Below are 15,603 nucleotides of genomic sequence, written 5' to 3'. Positions count from 1 at the left end.
ACCTTGCGTGAGATTAACCATATAATTCTATAACTCGTAATGACTTTATAATGATCCATACTTTGATATTCTAGTAAGAAAAGTAACGACACACGACGTCGTTATTATGTCATGTCGCGTTAAATCAACGAAAATAGGCGGGCAGTTGTACCGTAACTCGTCTCCACCTATAAGTGTTAAACACCTTGCAGCAGGGTAGCAATATATTTTACAAGACTTGCAACGACTTTCAATCCCTTTATAATGATCCATACTTTGATATTCTAGTAAGAATAGTAACGCACACGACGTCGTTTTGACGTCATGTCATGTTAAATCAACGAAAATAGCGGGAAGTTGTACCGTAACTCGTCTCCACCTATAAGTGTTAAACACCTTGCAGCAGGGTAGCAATATAATTTTACAACATACAATGACATTCAATGCCTTTATAATGATCCATACTTTGATATTCTAGCAAGACAAGTAACGCACACAACGTCGTTTTGACGTCACGTCGTCTTAAACTGAATAGAAATGGCGGGAAGTTGTGGCAGTAGCTGGTCTCCGTTCTCAGGTGTTTAACACCTTGCAGCAGAGTAATCATATAATTTTACAGCTTGCAATGACTTTCAATCGCTTTATAATGATCCATACTTTGATATTCTAATAAGAAAGTAACGCACGCGACGTCGTTTTGACGTCATGTCGTCTTAGACTGAAGAACATGGCGGACAGTTGTACCGTAACTGGTCTCCGTTCTCAGGTGTTTAACACCTTGCAGCAGAGTAACCATATAATTTTACAACTTGCAATGACTTTCAATCCCTTCATAATGATTCATACTTTGATATTGTAGGAAGAAAAGTAACGCACACGACGTCGTTTTGACGTCACGCGTCTAAAACTAAGGAAAATGGCGGGAAGTTGTACCGTAGCTGGCCTCCAGCAGGTGTTTAACACCTTGCAGTAGAGTAACCATATAATTTTACGCACACGACGTCGTTCTGACGTCTTCACCTTCAGGTGTGCGTCACTTTTGTTACTATAGTATCGAATACTGGATCATTCCTAAGTGATGAAAACTCATTACAAATTGTAAAATTATATGGTTCGTCTCCTACCACATGTTAAACACATGAGGGTGGAGACAGCTACGGTACATCCCGCCATTTCTTCTTTAATTTAAGACGACATGACGTCAAAACGACATCGTGTGCGTCACTTTTCTTACTGGTATGTAAATGTATGGATCATAATTAAATGATAGAATGCCATAACGAGTTATAAGATTAGATTATATTGTACTCTGCCACAAGGTGTTAAATACCCGCGGACGGAGACCAGTTTTATTACAACTGCCCGCCATCTTTACTTGAATCGGCGGCCAGCTTCGCTTCAGCTTCAGTTTATGATATTGTCGCTAGGTGTCGTTTTCAACTCGTTAATGTGCACTTATTCTTCACTTTAAGTCAACATGTCGTCAAAACGACATCGTGTGCGTTACTTTTCTTACAATAATTAACAAGTATCTACCAGTCATAAATATTAGAAAGTCATTACAATTTGTAAAATTATATGGTTACAAGGTGATAAACACCAGCGTGACGTAGACCAAGTACGGAACAGCTTCCCGCCTATTTTTTTTCTTCAATTTTAAGACGACATGACGTCAAAACGAAGTCGTGTGCGTTACTTTTCTTACTAGAATATCAAAGTATGCATCGTTATTAACGGTGCACACCCCAGTTCTTCCGCGACAGGGGTCCACGATAGTCCGTTGTAAAAAGGGACGAAAGGGTTTTGAGGGTCCAAGTTTGAGGTGACATTTCTTATAAACTGCCACGAAGTATCATTAAACATTAACATGGCTGAAGAGTGTAAGAAATGGTGATTTTGGGGTGAAAATTTCTTTTGGCTCCGAACCTTACTTCCGGGTATCCTTGCGCGCCAAGTGTAATCCGCCCGTTTGACCTAGTTTTCGCTCTGCGGCTTCGTAGGGGTGGATTTGCAACCCCTCGCGCCGTGGACTGTTTAGAAAATTACAGTACTAGAATTTTCTTTATAATTTACTCGGGTATAGTCAAGGCTTGGGTCTTTCTGCCAGCATCAGTCATTTCTGCCGGAAAATTTTTTTTTGTGGGATTATCCTACGCGAAAATTCGCGAAAAAGTTGGGCCGAGTTGACCATGGCGGTGGGCCGAGTTGGGCCGAGTTGACCATGGCGGTGGGCCGAGTTGGGCCGAGTTGACCATGGCGGTGGGCCGAGTTAGGCCGAGTTGACCATGGCGGTGGGCCGAGTTGGGCNGCCCAGCACATCTACTTGAGGGCTGCTTCTAGATTCCCACTGGTCAACTTCACTGGTTATATCTAAGGAACACAGTGTTCTGTCTTGCTGCAGACGTTGACAACTCTGTCCCCAAGGCAGTAGATTCGGTGGATTGTTAGAGCTGGCTATTGCTTGGCTGTTGAAGCAGGGTTTCCAGGTGGAGGCAACAAACGTCCATGAGTTTTGTGTTGGACTGTAGCTTTCCACGGATACGTGGGACTTGTAGCGAGACCCTGTTCCCAGGGAGCCACATATTGCATAGAGTTTTCCGTCCAGCGGCACTAAACAGAAGTCCTGTCTACGAACCTTCATGGGGCACACATGATACCATTGATTGGTCAGGGGATCAAACCGGTGGACATCGTTGGTGGCCTGTACACTATCCGATGATCCACCCGCAAGATACAAGTGACCATCCAGCATTGCCACAGCCTGAGACCACAGGCACTTATCTGTGCTTGTCTTCAACCTGCCCCAGCAGTTCTCATCTACATCCAAACAGAAAATGTCCTGAGAACTGATAACAGTGATGACATTCCTCAGGGTGCCACGCCTTGCTCTACTCATCACCCCAAGGCTGTCCTCTCCAAACTCGGGCGGGTTTTGTATCACTGTGATTGCCTCTATAACCAGTTCTTTACAAGTTACGTCCTCTGTCACTAGTTTTGTTTTCAATGCAATGTTAACTAAGAAGTTTTCTCCTAACTGTGGCAGGCGGACGTTTTGAAGCAGCGTAGGGAAGTGTTGCCTTCTCTCGTCAACATCATGATTGGTCCACCTGACCACAAGACTGAATACAGACTGTTCGTCTGTAACTCGTAACATGTCGTCTGCTACTATTTCGATCAAATCTTCCGCAGAAACCTGCAGGACTGCGTCACTGTCTGCAACTTCTGTGAAATGGTTCCTGATGAATTCTCGACTCTGTCTCAACAAGCCGTGCAGCTCGATACTGTAGAACGCCGCCAGTGACTTGACTTGTAAACATGAAGAGACGTCTGTGTTCTTTTCGAGGAACGAGACGCAATATCCCTTGAGTTTTGGCATGAGAAGGTAGTGAGCACCTGTGAATAGTTCTGTAACATTACTGCGGTCGATGAGGACCTTGCCCGTGTACATGTAGTCCAGAATTCCCCTCATGCCTTGGCATGTTGTACACGTCAGACGGACCTCGCAGTTCGCCGCAAGGCCCTCGCTAAAATGGTCTTTGAAAATAGAACGGAAATAGTCACTATGGCTGGCAAGAATGGCCTTGTGAGCCTGGAACTCCTTCTCTTCCACTATGATTATCACGTCGTGTTCATCTGGAGTTTCTGTGGGCTGAACTTCGGGAGAGTCGGTCCTTGCCTCTCGAAATTCCGTGCACAGGATATCATAGACGTCTTGATCCGCCATGTTGGCGGTAAATTCAGAACAATACATTCTACAAAAGGGCCTATCATATTTAAATGACCATATAAATAAGTTCATAGATGGTTTAAAAGAATATAATCATTATTGTGGTAGAATAAAATCTTCATTTTTCTCTTGATATATTTATATTGTATCGTGTATTGATGATAAGAGCTGAATACAATTTTCAGTCGTATTGCCAAAACTCCCGATAAATAGAATGGTAGATTCTATGTAGGTCGAAGGTCATGAGTCAGCAGGAACAGGAGCTTGGAGTATGTGGGAGGTATGTTGCCTTGTTGTCCCAATCAAAATCCTTGGTATATGCAAGGCGGTTTAAAATCTTTTTGCTATGAGAGCTCATTTTATTACCTGAGAAGCAGCACCTTTCGGCTTCAGGTCGCTCGATTTGATATGACCAGCCGCAACATGTGGAGAGTACTAGTGGTGGATAAGCCAAGGTGGTTATTCCGGTTGAACGGTTGCAGCTGCAGTTATCCTTGAATCTTTGCATGGTGACATATATAAATATTTAACCTAATGAGATGCTCGCTGTACGTTTTGTTGGGAGGTTTGAACTGGTTAATACACTTTTAATACACTGGGACATTCCTAACTCCACCAAGGACCCAATCCTTAAGGGGGTCAGTCAAAATTTTTGCACGGGTATGATTTTTCATAATCATTAACATTTTTACTTACAAAGGGTGAGGGATACGGGATGATGGTAGAGTACTGGTGAAACATCACGTATTTGCTTGCAAATAGTATTTTTTTGGAGCCTTTTAATTGTATGTATGGTAACTATCATTGGAATTATTTGTTCCCAGATGCATAATCTTCTACTAGGTCCTGATGCCAGCTGTTGACCTGAACATGGAACCATGTCGACTGGGGAAGGAGGATGTACTGGTGCCAAGAGACCTCATTGAAAAAGTGAGACTTGTTGTCTTTAATTCTTTCAACATATTATATACGTCATTTATATCAGTTGCTAACACAACACCTACTTCTTGTTCTGATATGCTGCCCCAAGTCTCTCACAGTTCCTCAAGTCTTGTCCTGGCTTTTACTTCCAGGACAGAAGTATTGTTTCAAAGGCATTACTGGTAAATGGGGAGTTTGTATGTATCTTGTCCTGAGCAATAAGGATTAGAAGTGAGTGGGTGGAGATTGGGTTTCAGTTGATTGACATGGTTGTGACCTGGTATGCCCAGTGTGTTAGAATCTGTTATGGGGATGTCAGAGATGTGTAGTGTATACTATAGTCTGGAGTGATTTGTGTCATACAATCATATTATGAGTAATAATGCATTCTATGATGTACCTCTATTTCATACAGTACAGTTCCAATACAGTCAGAGATACCTAAAATATGTCCAGAAAGTCTGAAATCTCAGATTTCTCTGTTTCAGCCTGAGGTTTTCCAGGATGTCCTGAGTCTGGAGACCTGGAACAGTGTGTTGTCAGCAGAGCAGAGGCAGCATCTCAGTAAATTCCTTCCCACATTCCCTGAAAACAGCGCCCAGCACAACGAAGAAACTCTCAGGTATATTAGCTGCTGTGGATTTACTGATTGCCAGCACAAACTTGATTTTCACTCTGAAGCTGAAATTCTCACTGTTGGAATAAAATTACATTTTCTAGTTTTTAATCTATATTAATTTGAATATTACAAAATATTATATTTTGATATAAAATGGAATAGAATACAATACAATAGAAGAAAGCATAATATTTTGATAAAGACTAATGTGTAATTGATATGTCACAAATGTGATACATTGACTTGCAGAATCGTGTCAATATGTCATATGTGTTTGTTCCTTTTTTCTAGATCATTGTTTTCAGGAGAAAATTTCAAATTTGGAAATCCTTTGCAGTCATTTCAGAAACAGCTGAAAGGTAATATGGCATGTTCTTACTCTTGTATAATTCACAGTAGATTATAAGTTGGAACTTCTTATTTGCACTAATACTATACGCTATAGACATTAATATGTTGTTACATGGCTAATTCTAAACAAGTTTTATTGTGTTGTATTGTTTTATTTAAGGATTCTGCATTACTGTAAAAGCATTTACCTTTGTGATAGTTTTATTTCGTGGTAGGAAGCCTACGGAAAAGGAGCTCTGGTTATCATGTTGTGTAAAGTTTGTAGCTGAAACAATGATGCAGTACATTACACCTATAAATCACATAAATTGTGTAATGATTTCCCAGTAAGACGCCACTGCAAAATAAAACCACCACAAAAGTATCTGTCTATCTGTCTGCATTTACCATACATTTAAACATGACTGACATTACCGGAACATATCCTCTCGTAGGTGGCTACTTGTTTCCAGCCAATGCCCGACTGAAAGCCAAGTGTCAGAAGGCCAAGTTCAGAGACTACAAGTTCCGCCAGCAGAGATACTACCAGAAACTACTGAAGGATGTCATCATTTCCAGAGAGGTGACACATGCTTGTATCCTACCTTTTAGAGCAGTGTTCAACAATGTACAACTATATTGTGTCAGTATAACTGATAGTGAATTGCTCTGCCCTTCAGGTGCAATGTGCATTCATCATAGCATATTGATTTTCACTCTCCCATGCCCAATTGTACTTCTTCCATCTAGTACACACGAGGTACCAGCCCAACAGTGTGTAACCTAAGTTATTACACGGTCCAGAAAACCTGTATCAAACATGATAATGGCCTAGGTATGACATAAAGTTGGTTCTAATAGGCATATGTCTGCCATGTGTACAGAGAGTCCTGCAGTCTGCCCTACAGAATGGTCCAGACTACCGGGTGCCTCCCCCTCCCCACCCTGACCAGCAGGGTCGGCCGTGCACAGATCCTGTACAACAGAGAGCCTCCAGAACCTACCACAAGATACTACAGGAAGTAAAGGAAGAGTGCGGGGTAAGACAAACAGGGTGTCGGAACACACACATATACATGTCAGACTATAGACAGAAAGCCATTGCTTCAGACAAGTACTGTCACAGTGACTCTCTTTCACTAGTATATTGTTTCCTGCATTAGATTTTTGTCATTTGTATGCTATGCATGGCGGTGTGTCATTTACAATTTTCCTATACATGTAGCTCCAACAAAAAAATGCTCACCTATGTTAGGTAAACATAAGTTCCATGGTTATGTTTTGTAAACCTCATTGACTTGTTCGTTTGCAGGTGGATGATAACACATCCTCTGATGAGGAAGGAGAGGCTCCCCAGGGTGAGTTAGTAATTGATGTTAACTCATTTCATTTTTCCTGTTGAACAGGTTAAAGTAAGATATCAGACATTAGATCCTGTGAAACGTGGAAAATTGTCCTGACTCACCATGTAATGTGTGTGGACTTTTTGGTTGTGAATGCAAAAACACCTGTAAAAGATCACAAGAAAGGATTTTTACACTTCAAAAGAGTTGTTGTCTGATTTAGATGGTTATAAAAGTATTCATCCTTCACCCTTCCTCAGAGGCGAGCAGTCTGCTGAGTCAGCAGGTGTCCATGTTGTTTGGAGACTCCCCTCCCTCCACTCCCAGGGTGGTGTCTACCATGGCACCCAGGCCGAAAGGGACAGATCTCGGGGCTTCAGGTTAGAAATACAAATGTCACACAGTCATCATAATGTTGCTCTATTGTATTCAATTTTTGAAGCTCTTTACATTTCATTGTAGACAGACTTCAGTTATCTCACCTGTACAAGAAAATTGGATTGGATTGAATCATACATATTCATTCCTGTTCATTTGCTAGTCACATTACATATATTAGAATCTACAAACCTACTGTAACATCATTGGGTCCATTTTTATATACATGTACAGGGGTGCAAATGTATAAGAAAAATGTCTGTATGTTTTTGAATGGGTCACATCTAAATTAAATCTTCTGTCTGTGAAATTCTATATTTAATCTATAATGTTTTTTCATGTGTTTCTACATATGTAGGAGCCTCAACAGTTGCCCAGCCCCCTCCCCCTGCCCCACCCCCTCCCCCCACTCCCACTGACCAGGACATCACCAAAATGCTGCTCAGGCACAAGAGAAGACGAACAGAGCAAGAGGTGATGCATAGTTACCACATGGTACTTTACAGTCTGCAGGGTTGTTTATTCGCTTGTAATGTTTTTTTGTAGAGATGTAGAGTTCTGGTGGCCAAAACATTGTCTGTCTGACATGTGATATGGTCTCATGGGAACATATTCTCTATGTTTACAATGTGTATTGTTACATAATGTTATGTGTTGAAATTAGATTATGAAAGAATTGATTCAACATTGTCAACCAAACTGCTTGTTTGTTCTGCAGGATGCACCAGAGCTGGACACACAGGGCATGAGCCTTAACGAAGTCATCCTGAGAACCAACCGTAGACCCACTCTACCCAGGCAATGTAAGAAAAGTTTGATTGACTTTGTCACTATGATAATTTTCACCAATCAAATGGACAAGAGATTCCCATGACCAGTAATTTGATGATGATGTCTGTGTTGTTCTTGTAGTGATGCCGTCCTTTTCACCACCTGTGGTGAAGAAGAAGGAGAAGAAGGATCGCCCCAGGAAGAAGCCCAAAGCAGAGCCCAAGGTGGAGGAGGACCCGTCCTCCCTCGGTGCTGCTAACACTGGAGGTGTGACGTCTACACAGACAGGGGTGCTGACTGGCAAACTGTAAGTCAACATGTCTCCCAGTTTCACTGCATGTGGAGTGATTATTCTTGTAGTAAGTTTGAAATTTGTCGTACAGCAGGGTCTAAACAGCAGGGTAAAAAAGCATGTAATTTTATAGATGTGAAGAGATCTTTCAACCATGCTAAAGACAACGTCAGAAACTGTCTTTTCTTCTGAAGCCATGTTATGAGCTCTGTTGATACAAGCTCTGTTTGTCTCCTAACCATGCTGCTTCGTATTTGTGTTAACAGAAAGTCTGTGGGAGGAATGTATGTCAGTTTTTTCGTGCTGCTCAAGTCCATTCTACAGCGTTCAGCAGAACAGACTCTCAGTATCAGACAGGTCAGCAGTTTGAAGTATATCAGTGTATTATATTAGTATGAAATATACATGTATATATATATACTAGACATCAGTAGCTACAGATAGCTCCCAGTACACTGAAACTCAATGTATGTACTGTTGAGTTACTTCCTTTGGTGGAGTTGAATTTAGACAAGTAGGCTGCAGTGTATAGAATGAAAATACATATTTTCAATTAGAACACAGATCAGAACAAATTCCTAATTTACAGCACTACTTTCAGTTTCAGGTTTTACAGTAGTTTTTGACTCAACGTTAATAATTATATGAAAAGATGGAAATATCAAGCTGTAATCAGTTATGTGGGGACACTGAATCATTGAGCATTAGAATTTACATGACACAATGCTTCATTAAAAATTATTAGATAACTTTAAACAATGTTTAGAGTTAGATGTTCAAGGGTTAGGTGTAAGTCGTTCGGTGTAATGTAGCCAGCTGCCGCCACGCCATGTGCCTGCAAAGCTGGTGTGTTACGCCAAAGGGCGGTTATACTGGCTATACAGATACAGATACAGATAAGATTTGGTGTACGCCCTGTCTTACGTCCCTGTTTCCCCTACCCAGCTGGAGGAGTATGTGCGAGACTGGCAGTCAGCTCCCACCAGCCTGCTGAACGCCTGGTACTCCACACACAGGGACTGGTCTCAACTGGTTCTACCTGCCCTCAGACTACTGGCTGGCAAATCCAATGGTCAGTGGCAGTGAGACAGACTGGACTTTTTTTTTACTAATAACCAATGGACTGGTAACCATACAAACAACATAACAACATTTTAATTACTTCCGTGCATGGAACATAATGTAGTATGATTAGTTTTTAACCTCTTCAACAAAGAAATAACTTACTACACAAATATTGATGTAGATGTTTGAATGATTGACTGCACACTTGTGGCACATGAATGTCACAAAGGCTCTTTTGGTGTCTCAGTGTATTCAAGTTGTAATACAATGTAGATGTTGTATAGCCTAGAATTTTGTTCCCTTCTGATAATTGTTTTATCTGACTGACCCGTGGACACCTTCCCTCCTGCCAGCATTGCCTCCATCCTTCAGCCCCTGTGTGGAGTACAGGAACGGAACTCAGGACTGGAAATGGATAGGTCAGCTTTCTTTGAATATGCCTATTACAGTACTATAAACATGTTGAGTGACAAGCATGCAAATTTTTCTATTGGATAGATATAGGTCTTTCTAATTATTACTATCTGCCATAAATAAAATGCCAATTTTTAAACTTAAGGCTGTTTGAAATTATATATCAGTTGCTGTTTTGTTTTCTCCACCAGGACAAGCCTCAGATTCAGACTTGACATTATTGTGTAAACAGTGGCTACAGGGACTGGGTCTGAACCAGAAACAGGTCAGTCTAATGAAAATATTGCCACAAATTTCATCTTTCAGTAACATATCATAATGATGTTTCAGAGAACAGACTATTAAGATGAAACCTGTGTATACAGACTCAGAGAAGATGAAGAAGAACATTTAACCTGATGTTAAACATTACAACCAAGTTACGTATATTACAGTAAAGTTACACAAGCCAATACAACTAGTACCAGTATTTTTACTTTACCTTTACCTCTCTGACTGATAATCAATCGTATATATATTGTTCCATTTGCAGGAGACAGAAGGAAAACAGAGCTCACCTGTTCCTCCTCCCAGAATGTGAGATAATCCTGTTTGCTATCATTAAAAAGTAATCAGCATGAAGTATTTGAAGGGACATCTTTAATCTTTACATTAACACATAGAAACCCACTAATTGTAGGTTACTGGCTGCGTATTTTTTATATTTCATTTTTTACAAATCATTACCCAGTGTTCCTTTGGTTGAAGATGTGAATGTTTCCTTGTTACTGCAGGAGAACTGATTATGTTGTCAGGCCAAGTAACGGGCAGGAAAAGGAGGAGTTCAGGAAGCAGGTTTGTCTGAAACATTAGAAATACATACTCCAAACTTCTCTGCTTTAAATTAAGTAGTCCCACAAACATCACTAAGTCTTGAACCAACATTGCTCTTACTATAAAAATACTCACTATTGTTTGCTAATGTTCATATCGTACATTTTCTATAACAGTATGACAAATCATTTACAAAATTGACGACTTTCTTACAAACAGTATTCTTAGAAAATACGCAAAACCTTACCACACCTTTTCAGGAGGAAGCCCGTTACCAGGGGCCCCACAAACCCTTCACATACCGCATGCACGGTTACGAGGCTGTGGTGGGACCGGTCAAGGGAGTGAAGGGAAAGGAAACCACCTTTAACAAGGCCAGGGAACACTCCCTACTTGTGCCTGATCGCCCAGCTTGTGTCACAATACTCTCATTAGGTATGTTGATACGGTGCCATAAATGTCATTGATGTAGCATGTACAAATGTATATCACAATATAGTCTTTTGTTTCAATACACCAATTTTAATCTCTAGAAACGTCTCTGACTGGATTTGATTTACCAATGGATTGTAAGTTGTACCTTATTTAGAGTCTTAAGAGAGAGAGAGTCAATACAGAATTTGTACTGACAATTGCACTGTTAGTTGAACAGCGTAACGGTTGTATTCGTACCCCCTTTGCCACTAACCTGATGTCCTTTTCCAGTTCGAGATGCAGCAGCAAGGCTTCCAAATGGGGAAGGTACCAGGGCGGAGGTATGTAGAAAAACTTTCAAACAGTACTCAGGCTAGGACATGAATAGTTACTACTAGTTGCATTTCCTTTTCAATCTGAATCTAGTAATTTTAGAATTCTTACTAATTTTGCACCTGTGTGTCTTGACTTCAGATTTGTGAGCTGTTGAAGGACTCCAGCTATCTGGCTAAAGATGCAACTGACTCACAGGTAACTTTTTGTTCTTGTTAATTTAATCAAGGTATGTCAAATGGCCTAACAGTGGTGATAATCATACAATCCAAGTCATGTATGTTACAGTCATTCACAGACCTGATTATGCACATGAATTTCAGATCAATGCTGTAGTGAGTGGAGCCTTAGACAGACTGCACTATGAGAAGGACCCTTGTGTAAAGTACGACCCTATCAGGAAGGTGTGGATCTACCTGCACAGGAACAGGACAGAGGAGGATTTCAGTAAGGCACAATTACATCATCTATCACAAACAGTTGAAGCACAGTCAAAGGGTTGGTTGTATCACAAAAAAGTTCTTGGTAGTATCACAGGCACAGTATATTTAATTTAGTGTAAATTTGATCAATGCATACCCTATAAGATTATTTTTAAAGGCATATGTATTATGGTATATTGATATGTAATATGGTATCTTATATGATGTACATAATGCTGTCACTGTGGAAAATGAACCATGAGATTTGCTGCTTATCGTATATTATAAAGATAAGATTTCTTTGATCTGATTCCTGCTTCCTGTACTTCAGTGAGAATCCATGAGGTGGAAATGGAGGCAGCCAGACAGAAGAAAGCAGCTCAACAGAAGCAGAAAGCTGCCAAGGTGTCAATATTTGTCTTCTATTAGACCAGTTCAAAGGATTATATGCAGTCTTGCCTTCTCACTGACCACCATAATCAACATGGCATATTTTTGTGTTCAGTCTGTTTAGATGAAATAGAACTAAACTGAGTGTCACTGTAACACTGTAATTGCTTAGCATTACATTTTGTAGAATGTATGTTATGATTATACACAAAGAATGTTTTCTGTGGCAAATAATTCTAAATGTAATTTTCCTGTCCTTTAAATGCCAAATCTTTGAAGATTATCACCTAATCATGTCAATGTGTTGTCCTTATCATCATGTACATGTAAGTAAAACTATTCTGAACATTACACTTTCTAGAAATCCAAGCAGCCTGCCATTGTGAGCTCCACAGCCATGACTACATCTGTAACAGCTACGTCTGCAACTGTGACAGCACCTGCAAAGACAGCTGTGAGCTCAGAGCTGACCAGGTGCAAGTCTGCACCATCCACACCTTCACCCAAGCCTCCAGTCCTCCCACCAGGTCAGAAGAGTACAATCAACTACCTTAGTTATACTGTGCAAAAGGAATATCATCCTGTAACATGTACATTCTCCTGAATGTGAACTTGGCTAAAGTTTAAATGGAGGAAATATGCATATTGTAAGGTAGTAAAAGCCTCAGTCCTGTCAAAGTGGTTCTCAATTTAAATGAAGTTCCATCCATGTATTTCAGGTTTCCAGAGTATCTCGCCTATCCCAACATCCCTGACCTCAAGTCAGCCTAGTTCCCAGCCGAGTTCAAGTCCAACATCAAGCCTGCCGACACCCGCTGCCCTGAAGCCAACCCTGCCACCATCACCACTGGCACAGGAACCAGCCAAGAAGTCTGCCCCCCAGCCTAAACCACGAGTGTCCCTCGACCTCCAAGTCCCACGGCTGAAGGTGGCCCAGCCTGTACAGCTGAAGGTAGCAGAGCCGCCTAGGGCACCCCTGACACACAGGCCCTCCACAAAGCCTGGACTGAGACTAGTCATGCCTCCACAAGGCCTGCAGGCTGCAGAAAGTGTTCTGTCCCCACCAGTGACAGGGACAAGTGCTGTCATCACAAAGCCACCCCGCAGTGTGCTGAAGACCCCTCCTTCATCCATGGTCGGCAGCACAGGAACATCTCCGCCCGTGGTGACTTCTGTGATTGTGACATCAGGCAAACAACAGATCCAGATCCCTGTAGTCCAGCATGTGCAGCAGCCCCAGGTCATCTCCCCTCCTCCCATGCAGTCCCCCATCAGGGCCTCCCCCACTGTGTCCTCTGCAGGACCCTCCCCCACAGCCCCCATGGTTCAGAGCCCCACAGCACAGGGCCTTAAGATAGGTGCAGCTGGGGCAGGGCTCACCATCAGCCCAGAGGGGATTGGGATGATTCCCTCCACTAGTGGGGCAGCTAACATAGATGTGAAGAAAGCTGGTGTGACGAGTCCTACTACCCAGATCCTGACCATCCCGCTGACTCAGCCAATCCAACTCAGCCAGCTCAGCCCAGGCCTCCTGAAGGGTGCAGCTATCACCACTCCTACCATCCTGCGTGGCACCCTTCCTACTGCCAGTCTAGCAGGGTTGGGTAAAAGTATTGTTCTAACTAAGATGCCAGTTGGCACTAAGATTGGGCCCATTGTCACAGGGAAGCCCCTGAGCTTCATAACACAGCCTTTCCAGATCCAAGGACAGAGCCAACTGCCAGGGTTTGCCACTGTGATAGGCCAAGTGCCTGGGCTGAGTGTTCAGGGGGCAGGGCACGGACCTGGAACTGCCGCTTCTGGTCAGGCACCTGCAGCAAGTGCAGCAGGACAGCCTCAGCCGGCAACACCAACCACAACACCTGCAGCTGTGCTGCAACAGGCACAAAACATTGGTGCAGCAGGGCAGACCCAGCAGATCCAGACACAGTCTCCCTCTGCATCAGGGCAGCCTTCTGCACTCCCTACACCCACCATCCAGGCACAGACCCTGGCATCACTGGGACAGCCCAGAACTGGTGCCCAGCAGCCAGCAGTGTCAATAACTGGGCATCCCTTTTCCCGTGCCACTCCAACTTTCCTACCCTCTGCAGTAGCACAGTCTCTAGGAATCATAACAACGCTCCCTCCTAACTTAGTCATGACCAAGTCTGTCACAACCACACATCTCACACCGGCCAAGGGTGTCCTGACAGGTGTGGCTGTGTCAGCTGTCCCAGGAGCCACCAGACCAGCTGTATCAGGTGCCACCATGACAGCTGTGTCAGGTGCAGCACCAACATCAGCTGCCTTGAGAAGCCCTGTGGCTACTACTGTACTTAGAGCTCAGCCTGCAACAGTGGCGACGGCAAGAAGTCAGGCTCAGCAGAAACTGCAGGAAAAGATTTTGAGTCAACTTAAAGCTTCTCAGTCACATGACCAGTCAGAAAAGAAATAAACAACTGACATTGGGTTCTAATTAGATTACTTTATTTCTTGTGGTATTCAATATCCTGCAAGCATGTTGTTAGCTAAAGGTACTTTGACAAAGATGTAGTACATGTATTTTGTTAGATTCAGGGCAAACCTTTGATTTTTCTTTCTTTCATTGTGTTAGGGAGTGCCAAAGTGATATTGTCAGATTAACAAGTTTCCTGTTATAATTATTTTTATCATACTATTTTTTTTGTGTTATGAATAATTATGTATACCAGTGTACAGTATCATATGAAACATAGGTGTGCTTAAGTTAATTGTCTCTTACATGGATGGTTGGAGACCACTTGAAATGTTTCTGATCAGAAAAATGCTAATAATGTACAACTTAAACTTAAAACTCTTCACTAATGATTTTACATGACATGCAAATTTTCCATTCTCTTCCTGTAATGTGTAGCAATCAATGCTATGGATATAGATGTATATGTATAAGTGAGGCCACATGTTAGCATACACAGCAATTGAGGCAAGGAAAATGTATGTGAATGAAGACTCTTACAAGGTATAAGGTATCACTAAATGCACATGGGCAGGCTACTATTAGTGGTTCTAAATAATTAGAAGAGCAAAATGATAATGAGACTTCCATATAGTACTGTGGAAATGTGCACAACATATTCATTAACACAAGCTTCTTGTCCCAAATTACCAAACATATGTCTAATATACATTTCATTGTATATTGATTATGATGGAGTTTATCTTGCAGCTACATGTACTTATGTATTGATATAGATGTAACCTAAAAGAGAACTGTGAAAAGCAATTCATGTCATTCTATATGAGCATGTATTCAAATTACTAGTAAGCTACTACAGGCCTCAATATGTCAGCAGTACAGACTATTGTATAAATGATGAGGAATAAAAGTAATGTATTGATAAACTAGATTTCCTGTCTCTGGAGGTGCTAAT

The 15,603-nt window shown here is 41.9% G+C and overlaps 1 protein-coding gene and 1 pseudogene across 2 annotated transcripts; one reads left to right on the top strand and one right to left on the bottom strand.

The window, feature by feature from the left end:
* Window positions 1–2,248: 2,248 nt before the first annotated feature.
* On the bottom strand, window positions 2,249–3,704 carry LOC109479105 (annotated as a pseudogene).
* A 234-nt stretch (window positions 3,705–3,938) lies between these two features.
* On the top strand, window positions 3,939–15,579 carry LOC109479234 (nuclear factor related to kappa-B-binding protein-like). Of its 2 annotated transcripts, none has more exons than XM_019781162.1 (24): window positions 3,939–3,986; window positions 4,531–4,636; window positions 5,116–5,249; window positions 5,538–5,605; window positions 6,032–6,159; window positions 6,461–6,616; window positions 6,889–6,934; window positions 7,180–7,299; window positions 7,656–7,771; window positions 8,016–8,100; window positions 8,210–8,375; window positions 8,627–8,717; window positions 9,306–9,432; window positions 9,779–9,844; window positions 10,031–10,104; window positions 10,372–10,415; window positions 10,613–10,673; window positions 10,913–11,087; window positions 11,358–11,407; window positions 11,541–11,597; window positions 11,723–11,846; window positions 12,153–12,226; window positions 12,573–12,738; window positions 12,931–15,579. In XM_019781162.1, the coding sequence occupies exons 2-24, from the start codon at window positions 4,556–4,558 to the stop codon at window positions 14,646–14,648; spliced, it is 3,927 nt and encodes a 1,308-aa protein (XP_019636721.1). In that variant the 5' UTR covers window positions 3,939–3,986; window positions 4,531–4,555; the 3' UTR covers window positions 14,649–15,579. The 2 variants fall into 2 exon arrangements, with proteins under 2 accessions (XP_019636721.1, XP_019636722.1); XM_019781163.1 differs by lacking the exon at window positions 3,939–3,986 and adding an exon at window positions 3,997–4,161.
* Window positions 15,580–15,603: the final 24 nt, after the last annotated feature.

This window comes from Branchiostoma belcheri, unplaced genomic scaffold (assembly GCF_001625305.1).
Source record: "Branchiostoma belcheri isolate BF01 breed outbred unplaced genomic scaffold, Haploidv18h27 scaffold47, whole genome shotgun sequence".
Taxonomy (NCBI): Eukaryota; Metazoa; Chordata; class Leptocardii; order Amphioxiformes; family Branchiostomatidae; genus Branchiostoma; species Branchiostoma belcheri.
Note: the sequence above shows the minus strand (reverse complement) of the source record. Positions and strands in the feature narration are given on the sequence as shown.